The 24,751-nt window shown below is 43.4% G+C and overlaps 1 protein-coding gene across 1 annotated transcript in view; it reads left to right on the forward strand.

Moving 5' to 3' along the window:
• CACNA1C (calcium voltage-gated channel subunit alpha1 C) overlaps nt 1-24,751 on the forward strand; it is a 448,111-nt gene that overhangs the window by 400,050 nt on the left and 23,310 nt on the right. The window contains exons 33-35 of the mRNA XM_013127834.3: nt 15,316-15,348; nt 18,329-18,457; nt 21,965-22,030. Coding sequence (XP_012983288.2) covers nt 15,316-15,348; nt 18,329-18,457; nt 21,965-22,030 — 228 coding nt within the window. The remainder of the gene's footprint in view (nt 1-15,315; nt 15,349-18,328; nt 18,458-21,964; nt 22,031-24,751) is intronic.

A 24,751-nucleotide genomic window follows, 5' to 3' on the forward strand; every position in this document is an offset into this window, starting at 1 on the left:
TGCATTCAAAACCAGTGAGAAAGCATGTACTCATGAGGTAGGCTCCCAGATCACTTTCAGCATTTCTGAGTCCTTTAGGAAACCACCATTTAAAACATCTCCATGGTGTGGAGGTACATCAAGTGGTAAGTCGAATTGCATCAGATTAGGCCCACTCCCAAGTGAGCCCCACCAGCTCCACAAACACATGGAGAAGCAGCTCACACAACTGAGTGCAAAGGACATGAGGCAGGTTAAAATCTGGTGGGTTTGGAAGCTTCAGAGAGAGGCACAGTTTCTGCCAAATTCACTTCTAAATTGCCTTACGTTCAAGCTGCATTTTCAGAGCTTTGCTTCTCAGTAAGTGTTACAGCGATACCTTCCTAGCCAAAAAAATTAAGATTCTCTCAAAATTTCTGGAAATAGTCAATGATTCTATGTTGGGCCCCTCTTAAGCCACTTCTTAATTAAAGAGGGAGGGGAGAAATTTTTAATCTGCTATTAAAAAAGAGGGAGGCAGAGATCACATATAGAATCATAGAATAGTTGGGGTTGGAAAGGACCTTAAAATCATCTAGTTCCAACCCTCCTGCCATGGGCAGGGACACCTCACACTAAGCCTTGTCACCCAAGGCTTTGTCCAACCTGGCCTTGAATGTATGCCATGTGTCAACTCTATGACGAAAGTGATGTAATATATGGTGACTAGGAGATGGGACCTCTAGGTTGTATTCCTTGGACTTTGACTAGATCCCTGTACCTCCTTCTCCCCATCAGTAAATTGGAGATTGTTGTTATTCCTTATGTTAAGAAAGCATTGCCATCGGTGTTTACAAAACACTTGTAAGTTCCTCAGAAGAAACCATTAAGGTGGTAAAGATTACTACTAACTATTATAATGATAGGAAATAAAATATTAGAGGAGTCAAACAAAACCCAGCAAATTTGGAATACATTGTCCCAGAAGTAGCCCAAATCACAAGCTTGCACTTCCTTCCTTGACACAGAACACAGCCTGGAGTTGGGTGCCTGTTATCACCTCCTCCAGGCAAAGAAAGTTGCTCAATACTATTTCTTGTGTTTTATCAGAAAGGGAAATGAAATTCTATCTGTGCTCTGTGCTATGGTGTCACTGGGAAAGATGCTAACATAACTTCCTCCCTCTCAGAAGAGAAGTCAGAGAGAAAAGCTGACACCTGTCTGGTCCATAGGGTCCTTTTCTCTTCACCCTTTTCCCTGCTGGTGTCAGACCAAAGATGCACTGTGACTGAGTCTTCACTTGCCACCAAAGCAATACTTACAGCAATGCCCGCTGAGCTGGATGAGTCCCTCGGGCCAGCTGAGAGGTTGGCCCATCCAGCTGCAGTGGGCATTTCTTGGTGTGCAGATGTGTGAGTTACAGAGGCATGTTCAAGTGGCAGCATGTGTGTCTCCAGAGGCAAAGGTACCAGTGACAGTGGGAATGTCATGGGCTTCATTTTGTCTGTCTTGAAAGGATACTGGGGAGGGAGGGTTTACACATACTTGTGAGCCCGTCCGCAAGGGCTTCTGCCAGTGTGTCTGCATGTGTGAGTACCTCTTTGTTCATCAGCTATGTTTGGGAGTGCATGAGAATGGCTGAGCAAAACCATCTGGACTGGTATCCACCTAGCCTGTTCCGCTCAGTGACCATAATTGTATGTCTGAGTGTGTCTGTGAACACTACAGGAGATGCAGAGGAGGAGGACGAGGTACCCATGACAGGTATGCATTGTGATACAGCAGATGTGACAAGCTGGGGGAGTGTGCATGGATACGAGGTGAGAACTGTCAGAGACAGGGAATTAGTGACTTGCAGGCTTTTGTGAAATAACGGAGTATTTCCCTGTGTAAGTTGCCCTCCTGTTGTAGCAGTACAGGTTTTCCCAAGAGTGAGCACTGGCTTGAGGATTGGTGGAAATGGTGTGTTTTTTAATGGGAGAGATGACAGGAGGAGAAAAAAAGTGAAAATACAGTGTTTTGCATGGTCTGATCCATGGTGGCATCTGAGAGACACAGGACCCAGGTGCTTCAGGAAGTAGCACCACTATGAAGAAGGTTAGAGAAGCCCAAAGCCCATTTTATTGCATTACTGCCCCTAGGAAATGTTGGTCGGGTCTGTTGTGCACAGGACTGCTGGGCAGTGGTTTGGTGTTTGTTTATCAGATATTCAGGAGAGCTGAGTATATCTTGCCCTTCTGAAAGGTTTCCAAATTCTGGTATGAAGTCAGCAGGGATTTGCAGCTTGGTTGATTCCTGAATACTGATGCAGTAAGGTCAGAGAGATACCAAAGCATTCAGCTCCCAAGAATATTTGGAGACATGTATGGCGGGTTCTCCTTTAGTCTTTCTTTTGTTTCTGAAGTAAAGCAGCTCAGGCTTAAACCAGGCGCATGGAGCCTTTCCTTACAGTCATCTTGCTTTTGGTGTCAAGAGGCTTCATATGATTTGTCATGGGCTCCTGCTCCCATCCTTTGGAATATCTGACAGCCTATACTCAAGTCTCCCTCTCACCTTCTCCTGCACTTCTCCCTTTTAACCCACCTCCTGCCTTTCTTCCTTTTCTCCCTTGTTTTCCTCTCCCTCGTCTCCAGCCAAACTAAACCTCACAAGTTCATTTTCACCCTCAATCAATGTGTCTGAAGGCAGAGAACCGGTGGCTTAAATACTGCAGTCCTTCAGGCAGAACTGCCCCAGGGCACTTCATCTGCACAAGGACTGCAGCGGTCAGCCCCTGTGACAGTCCTATACACACACACCCCCCACAATGGGAGTAAGGATCAGTGGAAGGACGACATACATCTAGCCTGCACCTCAGTTGGGACTGGCATTCATCTCTGTCGCTGTGTCTGTCTCTCTGTCTCTGCCTGTCTGGTTCTCTCCGCTTCCATGCCCTTTGCTGCTCAGATTTTGGCCATCAGATGCCACTGGACACAAATCTTTGCAATTCCTAGAACTTGCGAGTTCATTTACTTAAACCTTCCGAAAGAGGCAGAAAACGTCTCCCTCCCTCTCCCCTTCTCTCTCTTTCTTTCTCAAGTGCCGTCTGAGTAGCAGAGGCCTCCAAATTATGTAGCAAAGGGCTGGAGAAGCACAGTGGCTTCTTTTGGCATCTTGTGTCGTCATACCCTTACTGCTGCCATCCTAGAAGTTGTGTGTAGTCCTGAGCTATCCCTTGTGTGCGTGTATATGTCTGTATATATGACTTGTTTTCTTTTTGGAAAAAATAATTATAAAACTCGGGGGGGAGGGGTGGATTTAATTTGCTTTTTCTAGTATCTGGTGGTGGTTTTATCGCTAGAATAATAATCCAGGTAATGCACTACGGTGGCCCCAGCTCCTGTATATGGGAAGCCACGTTGAAGCATGGTTGTGAGCTATAGCAGTGGAAAATGCTAGTGCTTTTTTTTGCCTTTGGTGAACATCAGGAGAGCTGCCCTGAACTGTTCCCCAAATTAGGCTTAGATCAATTTGAATTTGATCACTTCCTATGCTTAATCAATAATTTTAGTGCATGTTTTTTACCTTCTGTGGTGAGAAAGAAGTATGGTAAGTCTATCTGACCACAACCATGTTTGAACAAGGTTATTTTGGTTTTATTTATGTATATTTTTGTCATGAAAATGGGGCCTCTTCTTTTTTTTATCTTTCGGCTTAAAAATGTTGGTATTCTGAGTGCATTTCCAGAGCTCATAATGTGATTTGCTCATTCAAAGAGGTGATTTTGGTAACTGCACAACTTCTTCTGGAAGGAAATCTATATGAAATATGGGAAAACAGGAAAAAAGTGTGTATTTACACAGAAAAGGGGATAGTAAATGCAAATTACTCCTTCATCATCTTACCTGAGTATTTGAGCTATAACTGATGACTAGCAATATGACTGATGACTAGCACCAGAAAGAAGAAAGCATGTAGTTCCCACTTTGAAAGACTGTCCATACTCCCTAGTTTTGAGGAAATACCTCAAGGCTGTGATTTCCACAAAACTACTTGTTATGCTTAGCTTCCAAAATTATTCAAGGTGCATGGAATAATCAGAATGTATTTTAATGCAGGGAGATTTAAGAGTAGCCTAAAAGTAATTTTGCCTTACTGGATAAATTTAACCATGCACATTCTAGTTGATTAAAATACAAGAAATGGAAGATAAAGAATACAGAACAAATTTGTAAAAGGTAATTGTAAAAGCAGCAAAAAGAAAGCTAGATAGCCCTGTAGCTATAAGACTTGATGCACAAACCTGTCTGGAGTCCTGAGTGAAAATACTTAGAGCTGTCTCTAAAATGGTGGGGCACAGCATCTCACTGATTTTGCTGAGGAGTGGATAGTGTTTTAAATTACTGCAGGCTCCTACATATCCAAAACTTTGGTAGGTTTTAAGGCTTTTAGAGAAGAGTCCTGTTCTCGTATTTGACCACAAATTATTGTTACAATAACAATAATAGCTAATAGTAGAAATACAAAGTACCACAGGCCTTGTCCTGTGTTGGTTCATGGGTAAAATAAGTGTGTGAGGTAAATTTCAGTATAAAGAGCTCTTTAAAAAGCCTACAGCCAGAATTTTTTTACCAGTATTTTGTTTTTCTTGTCATTTTTCTATCACGTAACTCTCAAAGACAAAAATAAAAACAACCACATTATTCTGACATCAACATTTGTGATATAATATAGTCTATTTCATTTTCCTTATTATGTCAATGTTTTTTCACAAAGCTAGTTAAAACACCCAAAAGAAAAAATAATAAAAAGCATTAGAACTACCCTGAGCTGGTTATATTTTCCATTGGCTTGCTAGCCAGAAGAAATCATTCCTTTTGCCTAGCAAAAGCTTCTTTTAACTTTCCCTGAACTCTAACAGAGATTGTATCTTTACATGAATCCATAGAAAAATCCCTCGCTGATTCCTTAGATCATCTCAGAAAATACTAAAGTTAATTAATGATAGCTTTCTAAGCACAGTAAGTTAGATGGTCAAAAAAAAGCGCTCGAGTGAGTTCAAATCCAGCTAGTTCTGTCATTTAAGGCAATTCCTTGAAGCACTGAACAATGTTCTCTGGCATTTAATTCTCCTTTTTCTAAGACCTACTTTGCTGAGAATACCCAAGGAATTTTCCAGTGTCACTGTTCTCCGCCCACAGATTGCAGTAATAAAGGGTGCACAATCCCCTGTATTTCACTCGTTCAGTTTTGCTTCTATTCCTCATCCAAATTACAAGAGCTTTTAACACTGACCCTCCAAGACCTCACTGTGTGTACCATCTCATACTATTATGCATATTTAGAGGTTTGCTAACTGGCTCTAGATTGCACTGTCAGTTGCAATGAAAGTAATGAAGGTGATGGAAGAGGGGAAGACATACACAAGTATTTTACTTGTTTTCCTCTTTAACTTTCTCTGTTTCCCCATCTTCTTATCCCCAGTTTTGCTGAAATCTTGGATAGCAGAGATCATGTTTCCCATTCCCAGGAGCACTAGAAGTAGTTTTCAGTAGAGCAGTTATTAGGTCCCCTCTGACTCCTGTAGGGGTGATCTTTCCTGTTTGTCTCCAGCCAAGATGTCATCAGTCCAGGGAAAAGGCTGCTTCCCTTTATGAAGGTTTTTGTGCCAGGCATTCGGCAGCAGTTCAGCATGGTGATGGGTACAAACCCAAATGCGCAGACAAATCAAAATTTTTGAGGTTCCCACTCAATGAAGACCTGTTTGTGGGGGTTTTGCTGGTAGGCAAGGAATGTGGCCTTCCAGCCAGATTTCTAATCAAAGGTAAACACATACAAACTAATTTTACCCTTTCAAATATAGTCAATGTAGCACCTTCATTTAGCTTCTGCCCTGCTCCCTCTGCCCTCATATGTACCAGCCAGGCAATCATAAGGGATTTTTCTATTTCTCACTAGACAACTGCTTTTAAAATGGCTGTGCTCTTACATTCTCTCACTGGTCTGTTCTTTGTGGAGGCTGTTTGGCACAACATGCCAACAAAATGACTTCTGCTTCATATACTTCATAGACATCTGCTAAATGGGACCCATACCCTGCTGCATCCAGACAACCTTGCTGTAGAGACTGGATTGCTGTTTATGGTTAGCTGATTGATGGCCAAAAATGTCCTGGCTCTAATTGCTAGTAAAAGTGTTGGAGAGTAATGAGACATCGCAACTGGTCACATCCCAATTGTTCTCTCAAAATGCACTTTTAAACAGAGATACCAGTCAGTGGTGCTGTCTGCTGAGCCTTAGTGAGTGGAGAAAATCTGTTTCACCCAAATCAAGTGACAGCCTTTCCTAAGCTGAACAGACACTAAGGCAAATATGCCTCTGCAGTAAAGAAATACTTGTTAATAGAAAGGAACTAAAACAAATTAATATTTAGGGCTAGGGGATTTGAGGCTTAACTGTTTGCACAGACGTGAACATAGTAAATTACACACAGTGAGCAGTACATGTCATCCAAACTATCCCTACTACTTTGTTTTAACCAAAGAATTCAACTCAATAAGAATTTATTTTTGGGAAGAGGCATAGAACAAAAAAACCCTGTTGCTCAATAGCTTTGTAACAGGTATCTGCAGTTACATATGACCACCTCTAACTTGCTGTGATAATGCTGTGATTGGCATTCCAATCCCAGAATAGCTTATAGGCTTTATTGTATCTCATATTAACATACAGAAATCTAGTATGACTTTGTAGGCTGCACTCTTCCTGGAAACCTTCTGCATCAACATTTAATAACCTTCTACTTTAAAAGGCAATGAAAAGACACAGCCTGGGAGTTAAATAATAACAGCTACAAATCTCAAATTAAATGATCCATAACGAACTCTCTCTTTGGGCTTCTGGTATCTCTGGCTACCCTCCCTTCAGGAAATATTCATTACCCAAAGTTAACAGGGCCTGCTAGTTCACCTGTATCTACTTTCTCCTGCAACTCACAGTCCTGTTGAATTTGAACAAAGGTGGATTGGGTTTTCTCCTGTTTCCAATGGCATGTGCAGTTTCTTTCAGCACCTTCATCAAAGCATAAGATGGCTCATTCATCTTCACTCTGTCCCAAACCCTTTGGTCTTGCCAAGGGAAGGATCCTGGCACATGCATGCAGTCTTTGAGCTGGTGGATTGCCTACCTTCCTCCCTGGAAAAACCTGCTCATGATCTAATCTCCATCTGGCTGCATTAGTTCCCAGAAGAGTGGTTATTTTGCTGCACACCTGCTTCCGACCTTAACACCACCAGTACAATTCCCCACCAGTTATACAGGAGCTGCAAAAATGCTGCTGAAGGTTCCTTCGGGATTCATGTACTCCTGCCAATCACGTCACAGGAAATCCTTCATACTGAGCTCCCAGCAGACCTCTTCATCGATGGAGTCCAAAGGTCTCCAGCCTCCTTTCTGCCCTATACAGGTGAGACTGTCCAGAGAAGCCCCAGTAACACTAATACACAGAGGACACCAAGTTTCAGTCTTTTCTTCATTTTTTCTTCCTTATCCTTGTCCTACACCATGGAATCTTATCAGCTAATTAATAAGTAATTAACATAGCTGTAGAAGCACTCAAATGCTCAGTGCACTGAAGACAAGCACAGTCATGACAGAAGAAAGAGATGCTTCTAGGAGTTTACTTAATTCCTCAAATCATCAGTCCCCAGGGAAGACAAAGCCAGTAGGTGTTATTCACCCTCAGTACTAATGGGGTGTTGCAAGGTGTTGGAGACAAAGAATGCCTCTGCCTACTTATGGCTCAGGAAATTCATCTTGGAGAAAAACTCTGCTGCCATTATAATTTCCAAGATAGGCTGTGGGATGTTACAAGAAATTGAAAAATCAATACCTTATACAGCAAACATCGTGTTTTTTAAGTAACCAAGACTGATATGAATGCTTTATACAGTCCCTTTCTTCTTTTCCATTTCAAGATCAAAATCAGCGGTATGGTCTTAATACACAAGAACCTTATCAGGCCAGGCTGTGTCAGAGACCATCTCTCTCTCTGCAGCCTTCCAGAGCAGCTGTGCTTTCACAGCACTGCTACAGATAGGAAGCCAAGATGGTGGATTCATTTGGGTGTTTGGGATGGGAGAACCTGGATATGAAAAGAACTGGCATTTCGTGTGAGTCAAAACCAGATGTAGGCTGTGCTTTTTCAGAAAACCAGACTCCCTCTGTCCCTCCCAGCCAATGAAAAGAAAAAAAGAATAATAAGGATCAATGTAAGAGAGAACATAAATCTTCCTAAAGAGGTGGAGGAAAAGAAGACTGCCCTTTTCAGCACAGTGACAATTACACCCCTGGATTTGGTGTTTAAAAGCCATATTAACTTCATCATAGGAAAGGCAGTGAGGCACACTGGACTATTTAGAGACAACAATGAAAAAAACATTGGAATGGATGCTAATAGAGCTGAGCTGGAGACCTGTGAACTCTAAACTTCCACTCTTGCACTCTCTCTGTGCTGCTCAGTGGTCTGGTCTGTTACCAGGGTCATCCTTCTTAGTGTGCTTTGGGCTGGGACAGCCCCATTACCTCATCTGGGAGTCCTTGCCCTATGGATCAAGAACTGGTCAAGTGAAAATGCAAGTTGAATGAAGGAAGTCCACTTTGTCACATACAGCTCCTGACAGAGGTGTCCAAATGAGCAAAACCTCTCATCCACTGATACTCAAACAAGAAAACGCCTAAAATCACTCCACCTGTAAATCAAAAGTTCCTGCACACAAGTAGCCTTCAATGTTCATTTTCATGGCTTGGATTATCTTCAGAGCCTTCCTATCAAGATGTTCTAGGGCTTTTTTTGGTTACCTGTCCTACAAAACACAAATAATAAAACACAGGCAAGCTGCCCCTGCCTCCCAGGGTCAGACAGGTATTTGTACCTGAAGATAGTGTTTAATATGTATTTGCTTTTTAGGAGCCCCCCAGGCTTGATGAGTGTAAGTCATCATTTACCCAGAGTTAATGAGAAAGATTATTAAAACATCCTGAAAATTACGAATAATTTGCATAGATATACTTTACCAATTCTCCTGCTGCTCTGAAAGTCAGGGAAAAAATAGAGCTTTCAGCTCCGTAAAAAGTGACTCTTTCATTAATTGTCCAGTAATTGTCAAGCTAGGGTAATCTGCATAACCAAATTAAAGCAATTGGTTTGCCTTATATTTACCTTAAGCACTTAGAACTGTAAGATAACTGACAATTTCATGGATAGATATATATATGAAATTAATTAATAAGCTATTCAAATTTGTATTATTTGCATATTTGAAGCTAATTATAAAAGCAAGCTCTAGAATTTCAAAATCTTAGAATATAGGAAATGAAGGCAAAAAACGATAGCTGCAGGACTCATTTGCTTTAAAAGTTACCTTGATCTTATTAAATGCATTTGAAATAGGCTTTTTGCGTACAGTTATGCTAATATTTCCTCCATGATCTGAGATCATGTGGAATCTATGTGAAGTATAAATGCCTATATATTGCATTTGTATGAGCTGACACTTGATGTGTGTTGATCCACATGAGTTAGTGCAAGCAGAAATGTAATGGCAAACTCCATTGCAGCTGTCACATTTTTTATAATTCCCTGTATTACACCAAATAAAATTTTAATTCCCTAGTCCAAGAGGTTTCAGCCTCATAGAATCATGACTCATAGAATAGTTGGGTTGGAAAGGACCTTAAGCTTATCTAGTTCCATCTTCTGCAGATCTGTCTGAGGATTAACATATGACATTGCAGGGAAACAACTCAGGGCTTTTTCCAGGAAAATCAGCAAGGTGTTCACCATTTGCCCCAGTGAAAGCAGCATCATACACCATGATTCCCTGTTTTCTTGCAAGTTGGCACCTGTTTCTAATAGGCATTAAAACCAAACCTCAATTTATGAAAATAGTCAAAAAAGCCTCTGGTGCTTCACCCAGATTAGAGCTACAGGAAGGCTTGATTTTTTGTTTCAGAAAAGCCCCTGCTAACTTGTTTTTCTGGTTTAGGGTACAATAAAATTTTTAAATTGAAAAAATTTCAGTAAGATTTCATTCCAACAGAAATAACTGAGGAAAAGCGAGGCATTTGCTTAAGTAAAGTAAACCACTTTAATCTGGGATTTTTTTTATAGTTATATAATGTTTCTAATGGAACTGGAAACTCAGATTGAAATGTGTGAGAAAAAAAGTGAGATTTCTATCTCAGATTTCAGAAATGCTTTTTTCAAAATTGACATGTCCCCACAGAACATTTCACTTTGAGCATCAGCATTTTTCTAACAGAAAACATTTCTGTAGGGAAAAAAAAAAATCTGGCTAGTTTTGTTCAAAATATTCCCAGAAATTCTCAAAGAACTGTACACTTAATGAAAGAATGCAGAGTTTGAGCAACTTCACCGGCTATTATTATTATTGTTATTGTTATCCTGCTAATAGTTTGATTTCACTGTAAGGTATGGGGAATCTGAATTATGCCACCTGCAATCCAGCAGTATTCCCTGTCAGAGAAAGCAGATACATTTCTGCCTGGTTTTATAATAACTTCATGGACTTTGGTGGCAGGTGGATGATCTCTAGAGTTCTTGTGATTAAAACCACACACAGCAGTGGCAGACAGATGAGTCTGGAAGGGGTTGTGGTAACTCCCCAGTGTAACGGCAGGCTATTACCTGCCAGCAGCCAGGTTGATTTGAAACCCTGACTTTTTCCATCTCTCCGCAAAGATTTGTGTTACTCAGCTAGCCTCTTGAGGTCACTTTAGACTTTTGACGGGGGAGAGTCATGTCTTCTCTTTTATCATGTCTCTATGGCACTGATAAATTCTAAATCTCTTTTTCTGTTATATTATGGTGAATTCTTGTTCTTGAAGCTTGGGTCCTTACAAATCCCATCCCAGTATGATCCACATGTGTGAAAGAAAAATCTCCAGAACAGTAATGTTGTTGGCTTGCTGCTGCGTTATTTGTGTGCTCTGCATCCAGTAGTGGCCAAGCAGCTGAAACAGCCCTTCAGCTCTTTCTCACTCCCTGTAGCAACAAAATCAAATCACTGTTGCTCATAGGGTATCACTCAATGGAACTGCTTTTAATCCCCCTCAAAATCTTATCTGTGTTTGTACAATGAGCTCATTTTCCCAGAGCGTCTCTTTTCACCCTTCATTTTGTGCCCAAGAAGGTCACAGATGCAGTATGGTTAATGTAGACAGGACTCTTGGATGACCTCTACATACAAAGAACTTGAGTTAGAAAAGACTGATATTCTAGAACTGCAAAGGAGCTACACAGCCCTGTAGCCTACTCTGCTCAGGTGAACTCTACAGTGCAGACTCTCAGAAGCATCCTTCCAGCAGTTAGTAGAAAAAGGCAAGAAGGCAACACCTGTCACCCCTTTCCTCATAGAAGAAGGCTAATAGACCAATGGACAAGTTTCCAGCAGATATGGAGTACTCATAGGTACTTTCATTCTCCATATGTCAACAGCCATCAAGGAAACATCTTAGCAGACATCCATTACCAACAACCAACTACTGCAAGTGGTCTCCAAAGAGCTTCATTCACAAGCCATATTTTCCTTAGTGGAGATATGCCTTTATGGATTGTTTGTCACAAAAGGCAACATAAGCATCTAATTTGTTTTCTTCAGAAATATGAAGATACTCTGTCATACCATGGTGCCAAAATCTCAGAGATTTCCTTATCTCTTTTCAAACCTAGGGCTAACAGGCAAAATTAGAAGGCTGCCATTGTACCACTGCACTGGCTAAGGCAAGTCTGACTTACAAAGCAATAACAGCACTGAGCATTTGGCTGCTTAAATGTTGCCTAGATCAAGCCAGGCCAAAGTTCGACACAACATAAAGGTTGAATTCTGTCTTGCAAAAGGAGATTCCTCCCATTGAATGGAAGAAACCTTGTTGGAAGGAAAAAAGTTATCAGCAAGGAAGTTTCACTCCTCAAACATTGGACAAAAATCCATTTGGACTTTCTAGCAAAGACTGGATCCACTGAAAGAGCTGAACTCATCATCTTCGGTGTATCCTGTGGTGTACAAAAAAGATTACTACCATCCCAGTGCTGGTAATGGGAATGCCACCTGCCCATAGCATCATTTCAGTATCTCATTTAATTATCTCTCTAATGAATAAACCTGTCTTCTTTCCCAGAGACTTTCTTACCTGGGATCCTGAATTCATGATGGGTATAAACTGTGCCTTTCACTTTTGTGCCTGTAGGGACTTCAAGGACGCACACGGATTAGTAGCAACTAAAGCAATGCGTCTGTTTAAAATGTTGGTGCTCTGGTACACATTTAACGTAGTTAAATGAGAAAATATGCAGGCAACAATATTCCAGGGAGCTTTTCAGACATGCTTCAGGGTTCCCTTAGTCTTTATCCTACTGAATCTTTACTTTGGCTTCTATAATTGGCTTTTCTGTTTCTTGACCTCTTCTGCTCCTTAGCATCTCTATTACCTTTTTAAATATGGTGACATCAAGAAAAAGTACATACATAAATTGCTCAAGCAGTTTCATTGCCCTCATTCCCATTTAGTATCTTTGCACAGAAGCATCCTGCCTCAGACACTTCTCTTCCCACTTCGAGCAGTCTTCGTTCTACATCACTCTTAATATATCCCTGGACTTGTTTGCGATTTATGCTTCAGGTCCATCTTCTCTATGATGGAAATTGCACAGAGTAGCATCTCCTGACTGATCTCACTGTTACTGTTGTTTCCCTTTCTTATTCAGTTACATGCATGCTGTTTGTGCCCCAAATGACAAGAGCAGGGTAGAATACTTGAAGTTTCTTTGCAGGTTACACCACATGCAGAAGAGATGGCTGCAAGTAAAATAGGGTACAGCCAAGGCCACCTTCTGTTAAGCAGCATAGCTTCTCCAAACAGTCTTTCAAAGACATCAAACAGATGAGCATTTGATTCTACACATTGTTCTGAGGTTTGTAGAAATTAAATCCTGACACTGGCTTTAATTCCAAGTACCTATCACCATGCCTCCATCCTTGTGAACTGATGCAACTACTACATTCTCAGGTGCTGAGTGCCTATCCTTGTCCTAAAATTGGCATACCCCCCATCACTTGCAAGGTTGAAGATTCTTAGAAAATCTAGGAATAACTCTCTCAGCTCTGTAGTTAGGAATGGCCACACTTCAGAGTCACAGTAACAGGTTCTCAGGTATCTGTGGTCAGGTCCATACGGGGACCTTTTGGCACAAGTGGAAAATGGCAGGACTTGGCTCCTCTATGAAACCTTTCTGGACATCAGAAAATGTATTCAGCAACCCACAGCTGGGGGTTGATTTCCCCCTCATATACTCATGCACAAAATGCAGTATGCACAAGCATATCAGGAGCCTCAGCCCACAGTGCTACAGTTTGAATAATTGCCACTTGCCAGAATTAACAGAAACGTTCCTGTGCTGCTTTTTAGTCTTTACTGTAGGTAGTGATATAATGTGCTATTTGACCCCATCTTAAAACAGAAGCCAGGTAGCTCAGGGAATTAGGAGTAAGTCAACCTCTACTTCGCTTTCTTAGAAGTGCCAAAGATGCTCAGAACATTTGGTTTCTAGTTTTTCAAGGTGATGCCAAGTCCTTCCAGTTGAGCATCCTATATCAACAGTGGCTTATATAGTCATATCTTTTTTATACAGCTTTTTTTTATACTCTGTTATGTTACTGTTATCTGCACTTTCTGCTTAAATACTAACAATATCAAAATGACAATTAAGGTATAATGTTCCACAGTAACTTACATGGCTTCTTCAGCCAGTCAGTCACAGATACACCTGCACTGTCAGCCAGGAAGGATGGAGAATCATGAAAGGTGCTGAAAGTTTTTGGGCTTCCTTCAGTGAGTTTGAAGGGGCTCTGTATCCTCTATCAGGAACAGAGCAACCAGCAGAATAAAGTTCCTTCTATTGTTAGAAAAGATGATTTGCAAAACTAGAAAGAGGAAGGGGTATGGGACAGAGAAACTGCTGGAAAGGAGATGTTTGCCCAGCAACACAAAATGAAAATCTATGCCTGGTCTGTAAGAAGTGTCTCTGTGGGCATCGCTCCTTTATTTGGTATTCAAGTCAAGTTTTGTCTGTATGTGATCTGAAAACACAAGAGCAAACACATGAAAGAGGAGGATAAAAGCAAGGAAATCTGACGCTACCAAATCAATGTGTTAACCCAAAAGATTATTACGTGATTAGGTGTACCTTGGGTTTTCAATTGTTCTCATTTGCCTATATCACCAAACAGGCTGTGCATCCAAACTAGTTTTTATTTAGGTAACACAATACCTATTTGGGCTACTGCACTGTCCTTGGAGCACACTGCAGGAGCCCTCTGTGGCACTAGAGCTAAATTCTGCCATTGCAGAAAAACAAATACATCAGTTTCAGCTTTACTGATGTAATCACAGGAAGTAATGACAGGTTTGGCATATGGTAGAGGTTAGGCCTGAAGAATTATGCTACTATTGAAATAAAGCTGGTTTTATTTAACTCCCAATAAAACTGGTTTTATTTAATTTTAATTCTGCTTCTTACACCTAAGGGTATTTGCAGCCTTGGTGTTTTTTAGAATTGCTCTCAGTATTGGATATGGCCCCAGAAGTTAATCAAGGAACACCAGGTTGGTGTCTGCAGCAACTAGACTCTTCCAGACATGACCAGGGCTCAGCTCAGCTCAGCTTGGCTTCCAGGGAAACATCCATTGGGTTCCTGGAGCTTTGCTGTGAGGTGGGTGAAGGTACAGAAAGATAACCAGCTTTACCAACTTCCACAGCTGGTGGTGGGTGTTGTAGGGTTGCCAGTTGTTGATTAGACTGTCCCAACCCAGAACTACATGTGAAGGAATGGGGATATATAAATAGCATTGATTTAGCACTGGGGTATAATGGGCTTGTAAATCAGACTGATGGACTAGAAGCTGGCTGGTCCCTGTGCAGACATGGCCTGGATCTGAGCTGGGGAGCTAAATCAGCCCTTGTATTGAACTTGAGGGTAGTGATACAAGAAACATTTTAACAGTATCAGTGCCTCCCCTGCCTGGATACCAGGATGTCTAGCACCCAAGAGATACTAGGTGCAATTCACAGGTGGTGGTGGTGGATACAGCTTCCATCAAATCCAATGGGAGTTGTAGCCACTTCTTCCATGACCAGCTTTGATCCTAGGGAATTAGCCCAGCCTCTTGCGCATTTCTTTCAAACTCCCATTTGCCCTCTTCTACCATTTTGTTGCTCCTGTGTTAGCCAAGACCTAGTTTACTAGGGCTCTTGATTGGAGATTTATTACAGCTTATTTCTGTCTGCCTTTCTTTAAAGCCAGCTGAACATACCCAATGCTCTTCCTCTATGGTAAGACCGAAAATACAGACCACCCTCCCAGCTTCTGTGACACTCTTTCTAACACACTCCTTTATTCTCTGTGATCACAAGTTCTCTCTCCAAGCCCAGCCTAGTTATTTGTGCATGAAGCTGCCATGTCGTGTATTGGTGTGAGTCTGGTGTTCACATGAGCTGTGAATATGCTGCACATGTGTATTTCTTGTGCATCCTGAGCTTTCCTTCAGTCAAGTTAACTGTCGTTCTGCCTTCTAATGAATCACCAAGAGAGAACTAGACCTGGTAAGATTTCTTGTTAACAACAACCTATGTCACTATCAATGTGATGCTGAATGAGTCTGCAATGTGACTTCATGTCCAGGCCTCCAAACTAGAAAGGACTGGGACTCTGAAGTTCCTCTGCAGTGAGGTGACTCACTGTAACACTGGAGTTCGTACTTTGCATAAAAGAAGTTGTGCATCTGTGCACACAAACTCAGCTGCCTTGGTGTACAAGACAGTTCCCACAGCACCCCAGCAGAGCTGCAGTAACTCCAGTCTCTTCATTGGCTACCACTTTGCAGAACCTCCCTCCTCTGGCAAAGCTAAGCCTTCAGAAAGCTGGATGAAAGTCAGGAGAAAACAAGCAGGGCTACTCAAGCACCGGCTAATCTGTAGCCACCTCGTCTTAAAATGACTGTAATCTCCTGAGGCATCGCTGAATGTTTTTGGCTGAGTGGTTTGATGCCAGTAAGTTGCAGATTTGCGTCAGGGAGGAATTTTTCCTATTTCATCCGCTCTTTGCCTACTCCAGGACCCTAGGAAGACAGGGATAATTTTCTGCCTACAGTAGCTGCCTCTTCTTAGCAAGCAAAGATGAAGGAATGCTGAAACTTCTGTTCAGACCCACATCCCGAAGTGCTGCTGCCCAAAGGGCCAAGCTGACAAGAGCAGCAGCACGTAGAATAAGAAAATACTTTTTGGGAGGTTTTCAGGTCACAACCAAAGCAGTACAGCTGTCCACCCAACCTTCAAATTTGGGTCTCAACTCTTTTTTAGGTGGCATTGAAATTTACCTCCTTAGAGAAAGTGGAAGGGAGGCCATAGGACTTATGTAGGACTGGGAGAGTTGTGTGACCTTATAATTACCCCTCTGGGACTGCAGTGCTGAGAGAATTGAATGCTATGACTTTTGATTTCTTGGAGGCCACATTCCCTCCTTCACCTCAGAATAATTTCCTCCAGTTCACTAAAGTCATCCACCTGTTGTCCAAGTCAGAAAATGGGAGTGATGTGAGAGGTAGGGACCAGTCAGGCTTTTCCTTGACACAGCCTGTTCCCCTAATCTTTTTCACCTGGTTACCGCATGGGCAGCAAACAGGCAGTGAACGTCAGCCTCTGCTGCAGACCAGAGGAAGCTACCCAAAATATCCACCAGTGATTCACACCACAGGTAGACAGAAAAACTGCAGCTGGGGTGTAATCCTGAACTACTGCACATAAGTGCAAGTGGAGTTCACACACACTAGCAAGTAGCTACTGCCCCTGTGTACCCCCATGGCTGCTGGGGCCAACAGAGCTGAGCACTAGTCTGCTCATCCTGGGTTGGAAACAGGAGCACATACAGCGCAAAGGTACACATCCTCATCTGGTCATTTAATCCCATCCGGGCAATTCTATGCTTTGGGTTTTATCAGGAGTGGACAGGCAAGCAGCTGCTGTTTTCACTGCCTGGTGACAGGAAATCCCAAGGGTCTGTTCTCTCTTGGTTTACACAGTGGTGAGTAGTTAACAGCGGGGGTGATCTGCACTGTTTCTTCCTCCTAAATGTTGCTCTTTCAGTGGCGTTTAGACTCAAAACTGTGGCCTTTGCAGCCTGGGTGGAGACAGAGAGGGGGTTTCTGTGCACTTTGCTCCACGGCAGGTCAAGTGGCAGGGTGACACTATTATCTCCCCCTGTGACACGAGGTCACATTCCCACAGTGCTGCTACTGGAAACCACTGGCTCCACAGGCTTCACACAGCATTTTAGGGGGTTAATGAACTGGGAGACATGGCATTTTCTGTGCCTCACTCCACTCGAGCTGGGAAGCCTCCTCACTGAGGCCCAGGTGAGCCTGCAGCCATGGCAGCACTCAGATGTTGCCTTCACACACGTGGAGGCTGAGGAATGTCAGAGCTGGTTGCAAGGCCAAGGGAAAATGCGTAGGGACAAAGCAGATGCTGGGAGAAAAAAACAGGCCAGAGGAAAGACTATTTTAAAATACAGCTCCTTGAACAGTAGCAGTGAAGCCAAAATAAAATGTCTTTAGAAAAACAAAAGTCAGCGTGCAGACTGTGGGAAATACAAAGGGGTCATGAGAAATGCAAAAGGCCTGAACGCACAGCAGCAGAGCAAGCAACCATGGTCCAGCCCCCATGAAGCTTGGCCACAGCAGCAGCACAGCAATAGTGAAGCTGCCAGCAGTGCCAACAGCTGGGCAGGGGGCAGCTCATGCTGTGCCCCCATGGGGTTTTGCACCCCAGAGCAGACCTGGGACCTGCTACTGTTTCCCCCTAGAGCAAACAGCACATGGCCAATGCCCAGCATCAGATTCTCCAGAACTCCTGGCTGGAGTGTTTGCTAGGTAAAACATCTGAGACAGATCAAAGAGAAAGTATCTTTCTCCTCCAATACAATGACAAAGAAGAATTGCATCTTTCCAATGTGAGGAGGAAATGTAATAGGGAGGTTTATAGTATAAAATATCCTTAATCCCCAAAAGTCCAGGCAATATGAAGGGAGAGGCTGATGCCCTCAAAAGCCCCCATAGAGTAGCTCACCACCCTGGGAGAGAGGGCAGGCTTGACCAACCTCAACCCATCCCTGGGGTGCTGGGGCAGTGTAAGCCCAAGGAGCGGTACCAGGACAAGGAACAGTGCAGTGAGCTCTTGGCATAGCGCCCTCTGTGGCCCAGGGCCCCCATTACTCCCGTGCTGTTGTAACTCCTGCCTCTGTGCCAATGGCTTCCAGAACGCAGAGGAAAACTCTCGCATCTCAATCACCTTCTTCCGACTCTTCCGTGTGATGCGTCTTGTGAAGCTCCTGAGCCGAGGGGAGGGCATCCGGACGCTGCTTTGGACCTTCATCAAATCCTTCCAGGTATTCTTTCACTTTTTTCTAAGTAAGACCTAATTCCTTTTTATTTCCCCTTGGTGACCTCTCGGATTTTACCCAAGTCCCTAAGCTCAAAGGCTGCTTGTCAGAGCTGTGTGCACCAGTGACAGGTTGCACGAATGACAGTGAAGTAAATGGGGCTTGCAGGGAATGACAGCCCGGTATGAATTTATTCTTTACAGCATGAGTAATTAATTGAGACCTTCCTGAACAGCCTTGATAGTTCAGTTCAACTCAGTCACTGCCTGCCTGCATCCCTTCAATCTCCTCTTTCTTTTTATTTTAGCTGCATTTTATATTTGTTGTTTTAAGTGAAATGCACAGCTATGGGGAAGGCCTTGGTCTCCATTAGTTTTTATTTAAGCATTGTTTTGAGGATTTCCAGTGAGTATTAGAGGTAGAGGCCCCACGCTTTCATCCAGAAAAATTTCACCTTTTTGGCCCTGGTAACAATGCAAAGTTATTAAATTGCTGCTTTTGCCCTGAAGGCAGGTTGCATTTCAGTGGTACATAAAGTGTGAGAGTAGATAGGGGAAGGCGAAAGAGACCAAACTGGATAAAAATCATCACCTCTGTGAGGAAACAAACACCAAGAGATAGCCATTTGCTAGAAAAACTGCTTCCATACCAGCCCTTAACCTAGCCATGTATAGAAAAATGGTAGTTAGAGGTTAAACATAGCATATTCTTTCATTTTACAAGTGCTTGACCTGGATTTACTGGGCCAGCACAACCTGGATGTTAGCTGGGGCAGGTCCGAAGGAAGCATCAGGGAAAGATAGCATAGAAATGCAAATGGTAGTCAAAATATGAGAAAAGATGCAGGACACACCACTGGATAAAAGCATGAAAGGGTAACGTGCAACATGTAAGTCTTGAAACCGCAATCATATGTCCCTCAGACTGAGCCTTTAAATGGTTGATAGTATTTGTATTGACTTAAACGGGAAAGTGGCTGATCCACATTTTAAAACTTAAACCTCACCAACTGCATAACAAGCTGGAACCAAAGCGTGCAGTGCTGTGGGTCAGCACGACTTCTTTCTCTGTCAGCAGAAGTATTACATGTACACCAGGGATCAATCTGGACCTTTTCCACTGCAGCTCTCAGGTGGTCTTGGTAGCCAGACCACGAGGCTCATGCAGAGGACTCTCATTTTGCACACTCCTGGACTGCCAGAGGATCTAGTATTGCACATCATTTTTTCTGACATATCCATACCACAAATGACTTTTTCCATTGCTTACACGGTTGCTAACTTCCAGGTTGTTATTTGAGCAGCTCCAGTGGGAACTGTTTTGTCTGCATGCATAGAAATGATATTCCCTTGGCACAGCTCAACCATCCCTCATGCAGGGGACAGAGTCACACTTTCCAGTTCTTGCTTCTCCTCCCCTTGCCCCTGTGCCCCTCCAATTTCTTTAGCAATAGCTCACTCTTATTCTGAGCTCAGCTTGCCACAGCCCTTGGCTGGAGAGGATGAGATGGATGGGAAAGGGAGTTCCTGGTACTTCCCTCCAGTGACCTCCAGACCTTTTTGATTGGAGAGTTGCTTTTAGGCAGGGTTGTAGGGTGATGGGAGAAAGTATCAAGGGAGGCATCTTCCACAGCAGGGAGGGGGGAAGACTGAGCACTGCAAGCAAGTGCCTTTTCCATTGGAAGCTTTTAGCCATTTATAACATGGTATTCTCTGCCCAGAGCTCCTCCTCTTGCAACTACTGGGCGGCTCCTTTGGTAGCTATGAATAGCCACTGTGCAAAGCTCTTTACTCAGCCACTCCCACTGTCAAAATCTGGGATCCCCGCAGACTCTGTCTGGCACAAGCGCTTCTCTGTGTCCTCACATGCTTCCAGGAAGCGTCTGCTCACACAGGGCAGCCTAATAAGCAATGAACTGATGCTGAAGTTCACATCCCATTGTAACTACCAGTGCCCCATGAATGGCGCACAGTGCTTACAAGCTGGGGCACCGGTCAGAGGAGCGGGTGGTGGGAAAATGCTCAGCGGGGTTTCCGCCTGCAGAGATAGCAACAGGGCTCACGCAGGCGGGTGGGAGGAGTAGGAAGTAAGAGGGGTGCTGAGGGCAAGTCAAGGCCGTGGGAATCACAAGGACAAAGTGGTAGCCAAGGAAGGATGGAGGCAGAGGAGGACAGAGCAAGGAGAGTGAAATATGGGAGGTGCAGAGCTGAAGGAGCTGTGGGGAATAAGGGCTAGTGATGAGTAGGAAGGTGCATCAGTGGAGAACAGCAGGCAGAGCGGAAGAACATGGAAAGAAAGTGGAGGCCCAGAGGGCCATCCATGTTTGAAAGATAGGCTAACTGGTAAGGTTATGCACCTCCCATCCTATCTGGAGCACAGAACGTTTGGAGCCCAGTTCTGAGCTGGTGTATCTCCACTGCATTGTGGGGTAACCATACAGATTTGTCTGACCCCATAAAACACAGAAGAATCTGCTCTTGAGCCTCAATGTGACATTCTTTCAGGAGCTGAATTTTTGCCATTTTAATATTCAGCTCTTTGAGATTATTTCTGCAGATTTTAGTCAAATCTCCATAGTGGATAGTGAAAATTTTGCCTTGATTCTTCCTATAGGATTTAGCCCTGTTGAATTTAGGCATAAACTTAAAATGTGTGAATAATCTTATATTTTAAAAATAATAATCTTGTAGGCTTTTTATACTTTGTGAAATGGGGTGTTGAAAATCCTGATCAGGGACTTAACTCACATTTTAAGGATGAATTGCCTCTGAAGTAAAGTCTGGAAATCTCTGGTCTGAGCACTATATATTTCAAAGGCAACAGGGTATAAAATTCCTCCTCAAAAGCCTGAGCCTTTGAGGCCCCAAGCTGTGCCCTTGATTCCTGCTAGTGGTAGAGGAAACAGATAGCACTCAACACTTTGCTGGTTGTGCTGGCCACTTCCTTATGAGGCAGCTGTGCATATCAGGGCTCTGCATTTCCTCTTCAGCACCTGATCACAGACACTTAGTGAATTTCAGACAGCATCAGAGACACCTAACACTGAACAGGGAACAAAGCTGTTGCTGCTTTACATGCTTAGGATGGTACCAGCCATTGTAGTGGAAGCCTTGAATTCCAATCTTGGCAGCTGTTGCGTTGTTTCACCAGACTAGATCCATTAAAAAACATATTGCCATTAGTGCCAGAATAATACAGGTTGTGATAGTTTTCTCCTGTTGGTAAGCAGCTGTAGACACTGGTTTTCCCTCTCTTTCCTTGCTCCGTCAAGGGCAGGACTGACTTGAAGGTAGCAGAGCTGCACCATGACAAGAGGGAGCAGAATCAGAGCCTGCCTGACGGAAGGACAAGCAAATGTGGGCTTGGGGAGGCATCTAGTGGCCACTTGTCCAAATTACAGCTTCTGCTCAGTTTCCCAAAGCCAGGAGCATGGATCAGGCTCCAGTGTGCTGGGCTCGGTAGAGACACAGTGTTCTCTCTCTTTTCCTTTTTCTTTCTTTTTCTCATTTCTAGGCTCTCCCCTATGTGGCTCTTTTAATAGTGATGTTGTTCTTCATCTACGCCGTGATCGGGATGCAGGTAAGTGATGCTAAAGAGCTAAACTGTGTCTATTGTCTCCTGTTACGAGTTTTGGGAACTGACCTCTAAAGAAACTAGGTCAATGTGTGGTTATCGGGGCTTGCAAGGATGTTTTCACCCAGTAAGGTAAGCTAGCAGCTAACCTTGCTTGGAAAACATTGCCTGCCTATGTACTTCCAACAGGAGCAGAACACACTCCATTTTTTTAAAAAAAAAAAAAGAAAACACATTTAACGATAGAATGCAATATGCAAACAGTAAAAGGACCATGACTGCCCTTCACAGTCTCAAAGGACTACACAGCAGTGGTGGCAAAGGTGATTTACTGCTTGTTGGTTCAAAATAGTTGTTTCAGTGGACTTATGGCCATGCTACACTGAACAAACCCAAATTTTCTCTTGCACCGTTTTCTCACTGGCGTAACTTCCACTGAGTTGTAAAGAGCAGCTTTTGATTTATACCCATGAAGGTAAATTCAGGATCGGACCAAACAAGCCAACACTTTGTGTTTGTGCCAGTTCTTCAGGAAGCAGCATCAGTACAATACCTTATTCACGTCACAAAAAGAACTTGGAACTGGCATGAGCATTCACCTGTACAAGGAACAGTGGCTGCATACAGACCGTTGAAGAAAGCATATGATACAGGCACAGTCTGTGACAGTACCAACCTCATTTGCTGTGCTGCTTTTCAACCTAAGCTTCACTTTCCACTTCAGTGTTAACCAAAGATCTCTGACAAGTCAGCCATCTGGGACCAGAGACCAAAACACCAAAAGGCATGGCACAAACACTTCCAGAGATCTTCAGACATGACAGGCTTCTTAGTGTCACAATGCCTACAGAATTTGTAACAGAATTCATCTGCCCCCTGTGACCTTGCTTTAATTTGTTTCCTGTTATTATAATTACATATTTTCATAGACTCCATTACCTTGACCCAGATCAAAAAATAAAACTAGTCTGCTCTTGAATTATCCCAGGTTACCTCCATTGCCCCTAGTCATTACAGCTGCCATTTAGTCTACTAGGCTCATACTGCAAACTTGCCGATTTTGCCTTCAATACCTGCCTAACACAAATGGCCAAGATCATACAGATTAACCTGTGCTACATAGGAAATCACATGAGAGTATCACACTAGTGTTATGCAGCTACACAAAGCACTAAAAATAGATTCCAAGTACCCATGCAGATAGGGTCTACAACGATGGGGGCACTGCCAGGGCTAGACATTTTATTCTGTAATTCCCTTTTCTGTCAGCTAGCTCTGAGTTGGCTATTTAATGCCTGGTTTGTGTTCAAGCCTCTGTTTAAATCATCTCAGCAGCCTAGGATAGTACATCTGTCTTTCATATTGATCTAGGTTACTAGATCGCTTCCTGCCCTCCTGTTTTCCAATGAGAAAACCATTTTTCTCATCTTCCCTCTTTGCTTAGAGCCCATGGACCTGGTGATGTTATCATCACTTTTTTGTCCAAATGGCATCTCAGACATTCTGTATGCTGCTCTCTTGAACCTGCTGACACTCACAGTTTCCTCACATATAGGGACACGTAGGAAGGAAAATCCTTCCTCACTCCATTAAGCAGCTGCCTTGGAAGACTAGATGTACCAGCTCTGATGAAAATATAAGGATTTTCCACATAAAGGAGGCCTATCACTTTGTCTCAGCTGCTGCCCTGACTTGGAGCATTAACAGCTTTCAAGTTTTGCTACCTAATGTGCTCAAACGGAAAAACCCAAATTGATGCTGATGGATGAAGCCACCTATATCATGGCCCAGGAGGCACAGACTGGAGAGCCCATGGGAGAGGAACTTCTACCTACAGCTTCTCATAGGTGCCTAATACAAACCGCTTGTAGCAGCTGCCACCAGTGCCTTGTGTATGGGGGAAGCTGCAGGGTCAAAAGGAAAATTGAACTTCCAGCATGGGAAGTTCCCTTGCCTATGCTTGCCTGAAATGAAAAATATGGGCTGCCTCAGCTCAAACAGCCTCTGAGCATCCAAACTGTCCTCCTGCTCCTCCTCGGTGCAGCTGGGGCAGGGGAAGGCCCACACATCCCTGAGGAACCCCTGCAGAAAATATGCCATGTACGAACCCTCCCTCCCATCTGCTGTGGCCTCCCCACCATTGTCCCTGCTTCTCTTCACGTCATTGTTTCTCTTGGGGTGTTAATTATCAGTGACATTTGCTGGAAAAGGAGCTCCATGTTCTCTCAGAGCTGCTCTTTTCCTGCTGCTTGTTTTGACTACAAGATTACAGCTCTCAGTCCTTGAGATCTCTGTCACATTGCTCTTGATGGGGAATAAACAGCCCTGAGTGACTATGCTGTGCAGAGACCTTTCTGCCAAGCAGGGCTTGCTAAGCCCTCAGTCCTGGTGCTCAGAAGTATCAAAGCTATATAAGACTTCTCCAAAGAAGCCTGAAACTGTCCTGCACCAGGAGCTTCACACCTGAGAGCAGGCTCCTAAAAAGATTTGCTCATGGCTGCAGATAGTTGGTGCAGTTGGTGCAGGTTGGTTGGGCATGGAAGGAAGCTGTAATCCATCCTTGTCTGGGCAAATCTAGGTACCATCTTCACACTGATGCATTTTGGGGAAGAGGGGGTTATGTGAAATAAGGGAGGCTACTAGAAGGGCAGGCAAGATGATCCCCAGATCCAAGACAACATACGTTACACTGTTTTGGGGAGACCCAAGGCAGCCCACAGCGCTGCT

This window comes from Melopsittacus undulatus, chromosome 5 (assembly GCF_012275295.1).
Source record: "Melopsittacus undulatus isolate bMelUnd1 chromosome 5, bMelUnd1.mat.Z, whole genome shotgun sequence".
Taxonomy (NCBI): Eukaryota; Metazoa; Chordata; class Aves; order Psittaciformes; family Psittaculidae; genus Melopsittacus; species Melopsittacus undulatus.